The 12,459-nt window shown below is 38.1% G+C and overlaps 1 protein-coding gene across 1 annotated transcript in view; it reads left to right on the top strand.

Annotated features, from left to right (window-relative positions):
- FGD5 (FYVE, RhoGEF and PH domain containing 5) overlaps positions 1-6,905 on the top strand; it is a gene marked incomplete in the record, with an annotated part of 91,149 nt that extends 84,244 nt beyond the window's left edge. The window contains 3 exon segments of the mRNA XM_072420509.1: positions 169-297; positions 1,199-1,353; positions 4,298-6,905. Coding sequence (XP_072276610.1) covers positions 169-297; positions 1,199-1,353; positions 4,298-4,334 — 321 coding nt within the window.
- Positions 6,906-12,459: the final 5,554 nt, after the last annotated feature.

Raw genomic sequence — 12,459 nt, 5'->3', positions numbered from 1 at the left:
TGTTACAAAGAAATCTTTGTTGTTTTATTTTCCGTCACTGGGTATATAATGGATTCTTATATAAAAAAAAGAAGTACCAGCTTTAATTAAAATAAAGACCCTACATACATACCTACTATATATATATATATATATATATATATACCATTCCTTTCTATCTCCTCCCAGGCAGCAGCGTCCGGAGAAAATGCTTCAATTAGCGGTTACTTGCATCGGTGCAAAAAGGGCAAAAAGTACTGGAAGAAACGCTGGTTCGTTATTAAAGGCAAAGTGCTGTACACATACACCGCCTGCGAGGTGAGTGCAGTGACGCTGTACATACTACTTTCCTATTTATGGCCATTTTCCCCTATTGGATGTTTGAACATAGGAACATTGTAACAATAAAATCAGCCTCCCACCTTCAGAGAACCAGTATATTATCATTGGGTGTTTTATTGATTACATTGGCATTGGCACAGCTTTGGTGTATCTATTGGAGATGAATGTATTCTTTGATGTGTTGTATTCTTTGTGCAAAGGCAATGAGAAGCCATTGGTTGACAAAAATACCCATCCATCAAATGTTGGCTGAAGGTGGGGGTCACCTTATTACATTTTTTATTTTATTGTTTTTGCTTTTTTCATATTGTTTATTTTCATGAAAACCATTATGTGGGGTGCCATATGGCACCCTGATTATGTCCCGTGTTGAGGCTGTGGCTCTCCCATTGGTGGGTACTTAGTGTCTGATCCACTTTGAAGCCATTTAATATTTTGGACAATGCTACATCTCTCCATGTAGTAACACAATCTTGTTAGTAAGACAGAGAACAGTGCGGTGAAAATTGGCAGCCATCAGAATTTTGCTTCCATTCATTCTAACTGAAACTGAGTTACTACAAGTGACTGCACATGACCTTTCTTCTACAATGTCTATTGGATAATCGTCATACAATTGGACCCCTTCTCCAACACCAGCATAATAATTTGTATCTCCTTCTAAAATGTATTTATTATTTTAAAGAATGGAATGTGTCAACTTTATTTGGAAGGCATGGACCATAAGTGCAAGAAAACCTACAAGTGGATGGGGAAAGGGGGATGTCATTGCATATGGATAACCCAGGGCAATGACTAGATTAAAAATATGGCTCTGCCTTCTTTTATCAAACCATTTCAGCCTTGATATATTCACTTTTTTATCCTTCTCTTTTAGGACAAAATTGCCACAGAAAGTTTACCTTTATTAGGTTTCCACATTGTGCCCGACAACTGGGACCAGAACCCCAAGCTAGGGACAGTGTTCCAACTTTATCACAAGCAGACCTTGTACTATAGCTTCAAAGCTACAGACACCAATACAGCCATCAGGTACCTGCTGATCCCTCCGCTGCTTCTATCCTGCCTCTGATTTCCTGCCAACTATGTACAGAGTGCTTCTCCTGCTTATCGAGGAAAGGCAGGGCAAAGATTGATGATGATAAAGGATTACCCATGATGACCAGTCAGCCATAGTAATCCATTGTTCTCACCTGCACTGCAGGAATATAAAAGGTGCTCTGTATAGGAGAAATATAATTACCGCAGCCTGCTGCAACCCTGGCACACTACTGTGCATGTGCCAGCCAACCTGGAGAACAATAGAAGCTGAGTCTACTTTCAGGTTGGTGCATGTGCAGCAGAAGTGCCACTTGAGTGTTTGCACAGAACGATGAAAGCCGGGAATGCAGTGAGCCGCAGTAATTGTATTTATCTAATAGGTTATCTCAGATAGAAAGTGCCATTTACATTTCCTAAGCACAGCTGGGGCAATGGATATCTGCACTTTACTGTGAATGTACAATTAGAACTTATATAAACTAAAATTAACTTGGCTTGATGGGATTCTGCTATCACAATTGCTCTTTATGCTGCCTTACTGAATAAGCTTTAATAATTAAAAAAGCCCTGTATACACCATTTAAGAGGACTTGTAATGTAATAACACCCCTTCTAGATCTTAACAATCCTCAATATAGGTGGCAAAAGAGATGCTTAAAGTTCAGATCTCTGCCCATCCCCCTAAAACCCCACCTGCAAAAATATTTAGCAAATTTTTCTTTTTGAATAGTCGTATGACATCCAGGGTCATCTTCTTCTTCCGATTTGTCCTAAATGATGCAGAGAGCGGTGATAATATGATGACATCAGTGCCACTTTCTGAACTGTGAGGACCGGGTGCAAGGGTAATGCCCCCCGTTCCTTGACACCCTGAACTCCCAGTATGTCCTCAGTATAAATTCAGCATTACTAAGCCTGAAAACCCTGACATCTTGCAGATTACTAAAGGGTCATAGTGCTAAAGAGGAGGGGTGGAATATTAAAGCTTGAGCTGCTTTAATATTTTAAATTCAGCTGGGGGACTAAATAAACTAATAAATTATTTATTTGTTGTCATGAAGCATAAATAAAATGCCCCTGTGTGCCCCCTGTACCTGTGACACCCCAAAAGCTGCAATTAAATCCTTTCCGGACTCACTGTGAGTGCAGGTGTATTGAGCGATTCCAGCATCACACATCCAAGTCCCATATTTCACGCTGTGTTTACTGCACTGTGACATCATTTCATTTTATGTTTATGTGCCCACAGCGCCCCATCTCATCAGCACTCATGCATATCCAAATCCAATATCTCCTTCATATCCTGCCTCTTCCCTGACTTACTCTATCTGTTTTGCTTTAAACTATTCATTTTCTTGTTTTCCTTTTTATTGGTTGTTTGTTAAATGTGAACATTGATACTGCGTTGCTTTCTTTGGATATATACTTGGCTGTGAGCAGCCTATTTCATATAATTGTATCGATTATATATATATTATAGATATATCAATTATAGGTATATATTTTCACCCACTGTCAACCATTTAGAGGTGGAGAAATCATTGACACAATGTTTCAGGTCTTAAGGGTTCTTTTATAAAGCGTGAATCAGAATCGTCCTTGTTTGATTTTTCATTAGAACATATTTGGTGGATTCCATCTTCACTGCTTTATAAATGAGGATAACCTGCTAATACTTACCATGTATATGGCTCACAATATATACGTGAGATTGTTGGCCTAGATATAGAAGTTAATAAAAGATACATTGGCTGCTTTATAAAAGGAATTGATCAGTAATCATAACAAAATCAAACAGATAATCATCACAATAATTAGAAAAGCCTGTGGAAATTGTAGTGATGGCCCACGTTCATGGTTCAGTAGGGAAAGGCTCTTTTATATTGACAGAGAGTGGAAAAGTGTCCCCTTAGATTGGTGGCTGGTAAAGTGCCCGGTTACAATGGTGGTCAGTGGAGAAGGGCCACACATCAGATAATCGTTGCCCAGGATGAGCAGTTGTGCTGATCTTGGATGATAATCTGCCTTGTGGAGAGCAGTTACCCAACGTCGTTCAACAATCCACCATGGCTTATCAATGAATGGCAATTGGAAACAACCACTATGCATGTCAATGGAGAAGAGCACAGCGGGATCCTGATTACTTGTCCTCCAATCTTTATAGTTCTGGAAGTGCTGTGTGTACAGCACCTGTTCATTCATCTGTCATTTCCAATGACCAAAATCCCTTGTGTGTGTAGCTCTACACTGGTGGTCCGTAGAGAAGGACACAATTGTTTCCTTGGTCATTGTGAAGAATGCCTCTCTCAATGATGGTCAGTGGTAGGAGGGCCCAAATACATTAATGGACAAGGGGAAGAATGTTCCCCACATTCATGGTCAGTGGAAACCCCTAGTAACCTCTGGAGAAATCATGGGAAGTCCACAGAACCAAGATTGAGAGATGCTGATGCAGGATGTATAATAATGAGTATTCTCCCCAGCCCCCCTTTTAGCTGTGCGCACCAACTGGCACTTTTCAGTAGCCCCTCGGCTATTTTTGGGTGGTTATTGAAAAGTTAGGTGACATCACAGGGGCTGCCATCCCCTTAAAGCTTCTTCCCATTTAGCTTTCTGGGGAAAACACTGAATGAAGGGTGACTTACCCTTGATTCCAGAAACAAGAGAAATCTATCACGGAGCATAGATTCCAGAAACAAGAGAAATCTATCACGGAGCATAGATTCCAGAGACAAGAGAAATCTATCACGGAGCATAGAACCCAATTACCAGCACTTTAATACACGTTCTTCAATAGTTATTTCCAATTCGTGTGCATCTATCCAAAAACAGACACCCATTTATGACACAGCGACTGCACACATGCTAGCATAACGCAGACAATTACTTTTCTCAATTGCCCAATAAAACTAATTTCTTTTATTGTCTTTTGCAGGTGGGTTGATGCCATAAAAGCAGCATCAGTGTTATAGCGTTTGCTAATCAGAAGGCCGCTAAACCAATGAACATTATCGGAATGTAAATCCTCAAGATTGAACTGGAAAAAGCAAAAAAGCAGAATTTATAGAATAAAAGAGTCACGCGTCGCTGCCTACAGGTTGTAAAGAGCGACAGCGCCCTATGTGCGCCACTAAGCTTCTCGAATGAATCTGTTGTATTCCACTTCTATACAACCATTGATTGGAATGTATAATTCAGAACAGTTGCCTCTCTTGCTTACGACTTTTTTTTGGAAAAAGGCTCACTTTTTTTTCTATGATATAGGCAGACAATCCATTGGCTCCCTATTCATCTATTCATGTTTACAATATGCTAATGATTTTTAATTAGCAGGTAATTTTTTAAGATTTTATAACAGCCTCTACAGAGGCAGGTGCTTGTTTCAGCCATGTACTGACAGTGAGATAAAAGAAGAGGAGGTGACAATGTGCACAAATAGAAATGTTTAAAGGAATAGGTGCACCTTCCTTAGAAATATAATAAAACATTTACTATGTTGCTCCCATGCTAAACAGGTTGCAGTGCCAATCATCATTTCTATTGTCTACAATATGCCATATATGACACCAGTGGAGCCAGACAGGCCACAGATTGTTGGATGATGTCTGTCCTCAGGCTTCCCTTGTGTTTGTTCCATATTTACCCCAGCTGGAAATTGGGGATATTCAGTAAACACCTCTACAAGGAAGCAAGGTATGCTGTAACAGCAATGAATGAGAGCTTCTTCCTTATGTGCTTTCTCCATGCTCATCACTGCAGGAAATTGGTGGCTGTGGGTATGTACATCTAGTGGAATGCTATATCACACATATGTATTGAGTGCCCTCAGCAATGGCTCTTAATGTGCTTCCTTATTACTATAGGATATTGCTGGCATTGGGCATTGAGAATATACTACTCAAGGAATGTCAAGGAAAGCTCCATACGAGGAACTCATATCAAGTATTTAACAACCGTCTTATCAACCAGGAAATATAAATTTAAAAACCACTGGGGATTTACAATAGTGTTAGCAGGGGCCAATAGGAGCAAGATACAATTTGCTTGACCTGTCGGGATTTATTTTAAAAAATGTGTATTAAAAGTGCACTTATTCTCAAAACTCTACGTTTTAATCATCTCCCTACATTTTCTCCTGAGGAGTCAGTTGATTTAAAGTGTAACTCCACTTTGCTAACGTAAAAAAAGAATCTTTATATAATTAAGGATTTTAGCATTAATTAATTTGTACTAAAGTTCATGAATTCATTTTGCTTTGTGCGATTCCTTGCATAAATGCTGAATGGGAGGTTTATTTGCAATAACTGCTATAATCCAGTGTCGTCATAGCAGTCTTGACATTTTTAGGAAAGTTCTGTACACAGTAAAGAGATTATGTATTCAAGTTGTCAAATTGTCTGAAATTTGCTGAAAAGGGTTGAAATCTCTTGTTTCAGTTCCTAATAAAACAATGACTTGTTCTGCCACCTGGAGGCGGAAGTGACATAGGAATACAGTACTTTATAAATACCCCCCAAGGAGTTCAAAGTTTTATTTTCTTTAGAAAGCAGACAAATCTGAAGTATAAAGGCATGCATGATGCAGAAAAGATTCTTTCTTTCTTTGGTCTCTTTGCAGAAGTAAGGCACAACCATACCATTGTCGTACACCTTTCCGATCAACAAGGTGCATTAGGGGGGAGTGTTAAAGATCTGCACATAAATGAAAATTAGGAGTGAATTTAGAGCGAATTACCAGGGGAATAATTGATAAATACCCCCTAAATTAAAATGTATGTGAATTTTTAACACAAGTGGTGTTACCCATTGAATCAATTTTTCAGCTTCCTGCTGAAACCTTTGCGACCTTTCAGTCATGTTTGTCCATCCTTCAGTTTTTTATGTGATTATTACATATTACACAGATCTGCTTTTTGAATACAACAAGATGCAATGCATAAAATACCGATGAGTTGGGTTTTAGAATGACTACACCTCCAGTGAAGGTTATAGAGACATGGCTGAAAAGCACACACAAGAAAATGCATAAAAGAACAAGACGTGTATTAAGTACACATTGCAGGAGCGTATATAGAAGCCAACCAATGAAAGTCATCTAAAGTTAAAAAACACCTACATGTTCCCCCGCACTTTTCCCAGTGTGCCAGCCTTTAGGACGTTCTATGAGCCTTCACCCCACTGCAACTTTTCTATAGAACATAAAAACCTCAAATCACTTTTGCCCTACAGGACGACTTTACCTTCTACCTACCTTGACTGGTCATAAGTGCATTGCCAAGCCCAGTTTTCTGATGTATAAACCTCAACAATAGTAAATATAAAAAACCTAGCAAGCTATGCGAGATATTAGCTATTTTCAAATGGGGTTGTTTACAGAGAACTTGCTATTGTATATGAAACAAAAGCCTTAAATGATATCGGTTGGTTCTTGCCGACTTATTTAAAACATTCAACTTAACAGCCAGGTTCACTTCTTATACGACTCTACAATGATCTGTAATAAGTATGTGTATAAATAAATATGTTTAATGGTGTTGTCATTAATATTGTGGTTGGTTTCATTGTGTGTGAGTTTGCATCGTCTTCGGGAGTCTGAATGTCTTGGCGTCACATTGGGGTAAAATTAATAAAATATGAGTTTCCCTTTATGTTGAAAATAGCTGCAAATTACACAATGGGTTCTATTTATAAAGCAGTGGATTTGACATTTTTCCGAAACATTCCTTGGTGAAGAAACATTGAAACACATGGACCTGGAAAATTCTCCACCAGGAAATGTTTCAGGGATTGTCTGATTCATTGAATTTTAAATAGACCCATTGGGGCTGATTTATTAAAGCTCTCCAAGGCTGGATAGGATACACTTTCATCAGTGAAGCTGGGTGATCCAGCAAACCTGGAATTGACTTTGAAGACATGCATTCCAGGTCACACAGCTTCACTGCTAAAAGTGTATCCTCTCCAGCCTTGGAGAGCTTTAATAAACCAGGCCCAATGTGTTGAAAATGGTATAGATAAAAAAAAAAAAATCTAAAGTAAAAAGTTTTGTTAAAGGTCCGTAAACGTAATGTGAAGTCACAGTCCTCACATTATAATTTTAAAAGCAATAAGCCTACAATTATATATGAATAATATAATTTGTTCTGAAATGGCTTGATTCATAAATGATTCACCCTGTCAAATTCTCTGAAATTCCCTGGTAGTGAATTGCTATGATCGTATTTTTCTACAGTTCTCCTATTAAAACACTGACTCATTCTGCCTCCTAGTGGCCGATCATCAAAAGTGCACAGCTGTCATGATAGGAAATTAATAGCAAAGAAAGGAATTTTATGAGTGAACTGAAGAGGGAACAATTTATACAAGCCTATTTTTACTATTTCAGGCTGAACATTAAAGGGCTACAATGTCACCTCCCTGTCTAGAAGAAAACTCCAAATTCCATGATTCTTTGCATTGTGTGTCAATGACGTGGTGGGTGGCTACTTAATTCTCTACAGCACAATGGGGTGGCTACAAATGTAGACATTTTAAACAGAGCATAAATTGTAGCCACAGACATTAAAGCAGAACTTCTGTAGTGAAAATGCTCTTTATAGCATAAAGGGACAGATGAAGTTCCTCCTGCAATAAAACATACTTACCTGCCCATTTACTATCTTCTTTTACAAAAAAAATGCTGAGCTGCATATGTGCTATAGCTATAGTTCCAGTTTAATAATGGCAGCTCTCTTCAGGATAGAATGGATTTATGAAGGGGGTAATTGAACATGTATTTTTGAATAACAGAACAAAGAAAGCCTACTACCACCCAATGCATAGGGAGATCATTTAGAGTAAGGCTGCGTAAACACGTTCAATTTTTGTCACTGGAAACAATCTTCTGTGATAATTTCCAGCTACAAAAGCATGGCAGATGAACAGTTGAGCGCTGTACACACAGCCCTGCTCTGTTCTATGGAGAGGGGAGGGGGAGAACAAGTGAGTGGCACCCTGATGTGCATTGCTTTATTGGCTTATACAGTGATCATTCACCCTCGGTCATTCATGGATCCTCTGACGACAAGAGGGGACTGATGTACACGTCAGGTTCTTGTCCAATACAAGGTGGACCATTTGTATCAGGTGAGAATCATCTGACGTGTACATAGGCTTGATGTACTAATAGAACAATGGCGCGCCTTTGTTTTCCCCTTTTGTTCTCCACTACAAATGGAAATGCCCATTGCAAAGATCCCCTGGCTGCTGATGCCACGACTGAGGAGGAGATGTTGCATGTCTCTAGCATACAAAGCCTCTGACATTTCCAGAAGTGAATACTAGATACTGTGTTTAGTTACAGCACCACTGAACCATTTATAAGTAGACATATGGAATAATATTGATATACCTTGGTTGATCAGCAGGACACTTTTAAATGTTTTCATAGCACAGCCTTACCTGAAGGATAAATGTTTTCTAGTTATATAGTTGCATCCTCTCTATTTACAAATCTGCATGAATACATTTGTAATACATCACAATATAAGTCATCCATGAGTTTTATTTCAATGACTTTGCCTAGGCTGAGGTAGATGCATATGTTTGCTGCAGGCAGTGGGAAGAATTTCTTTATTCTCCTCTCCCTCAGTGATCTAACTGCAACATTGTAACTTTTTAACAAATACCAGGTGAAAGGCTGCAACATAGGCTAATCTGTGTTGAATTTGGGAACACAGCAGAGGACTGCACAGGCATCAGTGTTTACATGAAGTAGATGCTTTCTCTTGATGACTGAGCAAGGATGATAATAAACAGGATTTATATAGCGCCAACATAAAATGCAGCGCTGTACATTAAAAAGGGGTTGCAAATGACAGACAGATACAGACAGTGACACGGGAGGAGGAGAGGACCCTGCCCTGAAGAGCGTACAATCTAGGAGGTGGGGGAAGCAGCACACAATAGGAAGGGGATATGGAATGATGGGAAGTAGGTTTTAGGCGACAGAAAAAGACGAGTAGGCATGTTTGACATACACATTGCGTTGCTTGACATTAAAATATATCTGAAAATCAGAAAATGTTATTAGTATCCAGGAATGTAAAAATGGGTAAGCAGGGAGCTTTCTGATTACACTGGTTAAACATTATCTTGCCAAACAGATTAAAGTAATTTATTAGTTTTGCTAGGTTGGGTCTGGTTTGTGAAAATTACCCTTACTAATAACCTCATGGAAAACTAATGAAACATGGAAATTAAGCAAAATTAAACTAGATATGCCTATGTATACAAAATTAAATTTTTGAAATACTTAATGTCAATATATTCTATATTCAGTATATTTACAGAACTAATCACAAAGTTTTGTTGAGTGACCGATTGGAATTGATGCATAGCAGTTGCCATTACGCAGTAAAACAGATTTCACACTTCGAGTAGAACTATGAAAGGCCCCCAGTCTTCTGCTTGGTATTATGGTACTCCCATATGGGCTAGTAGTCCAGGGACGTTACAACAGTACACAAAGTCACCATCTTCAATGCAATATGGTAGGAGTGTCACCTCCCTTGTCCTATAAACTGTTATTTTAACCTCCAGTCTCAGACAGTTCTTTTCTTTTAGCCTGGATGCTAAAAGTTCAGATGCTTGTTTTGACAGACTTAGGTCACATATTAAATCATATGGCTCTTCTTGGGAGAACTGCTGGTTTGATGAAACACTTTCTTCATATTCACTTCCACTGCTAACTCCTGGATTGCACTCCAAACCCTGTATATCCAGATACAGGAAAATCAGGGAGTGTACTGAACACTGGTATGGGAACATCAGCACCATCCGCCACAGGTCGTCTTGCTGATTCCAAATCAGGCTACTCCTACTTGTTTTCCTTGTAACGATTGAAACCTTTTACATCCACAGTACAAAAATAACAATCATTATTGTTACCGCCATACCATAGGTACACCAAATTTCAAACTTTTCAGTTTTCTATTTTTCCACTGACGTAGATATGCTTGTTTCCCAAATTCTGTAATGTTTCTTTTGTTTTAGCTGAGAATATTCACCACAAATGTAGCAAAATGCGTTAGAGTAATTTAACCCCCCTGACGGTGATCCCGAGTGTGCCTCAGGGTGAATTTTATATATCAAAAGGCGGTAACCCCGAGCCACACTCGGGGGAGGAAAAAAAATACTACCTGCCCCCCTCGATCCAGCGACGTCCTCAGCTATCCCATCCTCGATGTGATACACTAAGCGTTGGTACGCTGGGGAGGCGTGGCTGGGCAGGAAATTTAAAAGCAGATTACATTGTAATATGCTTTTAAAACATTGATCACAGTAAAAATGTTATATAAAAAATTAACCCAAATATTAAATAATAAATCCAAAAGTTTATTCTATTATTCTACCTATGTTTATATTTTTTAGAGAAAGAAAATGATTAAACTCATTATTTTTTATAATTATTATGTATAATTTTTTATTATATTTTAATTTATGATTTGTGTTTTAAACTAATTATACCCAGGGGTTATTCTTAAGAATTACAGGCCTAAAATGTTAAACAACAAATTTCCACGCAAAACAATGTACCGCTTTTGACATAAAAACATGGACATATTCAGACCACCAGGCAGGTTAAACAACTTCGTCTTGAATAACCTATATTTCTGTAAAAAAAGAAAATGTTTAATTAAAAAGAAGGCAAATGAAAGTTTCATGAAAATAATGCTACATTTAATAAATAAACTGCAAAACATCGGTGTAAATAAAGATTGATAATATTATGCTGTGTTAACATTTCCTGTTGGTAAAATCGCATATTCTGATTCCTGTATCACAAGAACTAGAGCTAATTCAATGAACCTGATGTAATTTCTGGATTCAGCAGATCTGAAATACACTAAATGTATTGAAAAATCCTTGGAAAGTAAAAACGTTTTTTTTTTTTTTGGGCTGTGTTATAGGACCTACATGCTGCTGTCCAAGGTGCTGATCATTTTAGTGATAACAAGGTCAGTTCTAAAAGATATGCAGTCCTGGAGGTAGAAGTGACCCCAGGATTTATTGTATGATTGTGGGGTCTTCCTGCCCTTGGCTCCTATTCGCCTTTGGCACAAACATTTTTATGGATGTTTAAATATATATTTTAGTAAATAAATTAATCCTTTATTTTAAAAAATCCCAATATAAACATTTAAATGTTTTATAATCTACCTTTCCCCTATCAAAAGTAACCCTGGATTCTCCAAAGCCAACTTAGCTCATCAATGACTTTATCTCCGTCTACTAAAATACAGCTAAAACTAAAACTTTCTTCTATTGATATGAAACAAGAAAGGATGTAAACCGCTGCCATGTTGTGTTTTAATATCTTCATCCCACTGGCAGATTTTCTATTTCATCTGGTCCTGGATAAAACACCTGAAAACACACAAATGATTCCTCTATATAAATAGAATTGTGGGGTCACCATCACTAGAGGGGTCACCAGCAGGAGGAAGGAGGTGACGATTGCTTTAGGAACAACATGACGTACTTGCCTTTTTTTTTCCTGTTCTATCTAAAATAATTCATATTTTGTTTTTATCCATTTATCATCAAGACAGGGTACAGAAATCCAAAAAATAAACCAGAGCAAGGTGAGTAGAAAAGTCTCAAAACGGTTACTTGTTCTGATTTAAAATACAAATTACTGTGTAGGGATTTTATTTCCTGTTGTGTTCTTAGGACAGGAAGTAAAGTCAAGTCTTCCTAACCTAATAAAACTATAAAAAATACACCGATTCTTTCAGTTTCCAAACTGCATCTCATATGTCTCTGTTGTGGCAAAATTATTATTTTAAACATTCTGTTAAAGGAAACTTCTCATGAAGAAACCGTTTGGTTAAAGATACCCCTCCCCCTAACCTACTAATTGGATGAAAAAGGAGCAGCTCTCTGGCCCTCTTCTGTATTATCTCTCCACTCTCACACACTCTCCTGTAATACCTCTGTACCCCCTGGCCCTCTCCTGTGTTATCTCTGAACTCTCTGGTCCTCTCCTGTATTATCTCTGAACTCTCTGGCCCTCTCCTGTATTATTTCTGAACTCTCTGGCCCTCTCCTGTATTAT

Source organism: Pyxicephalus adspersus, chromosome 8 (assembly GCF_032062135.1).
Source record: "Pyxicephalus adspersus chromosome 8, UCB_Pads_2.0, whole genome shotgun sequence".
Classification (NCBI taxonomy): domain Eukaryota; kingdom Metazoa; phylum Chordata; class Amphibia; order Anura; family Pyxicephalidae; genus Pyxicephalus; species Pyxicephalus adspersus.
Note: the sequence above shows the minus strand (reverse complement) of the source record. Positions and strands in the feature narration are given on the sequence as shown.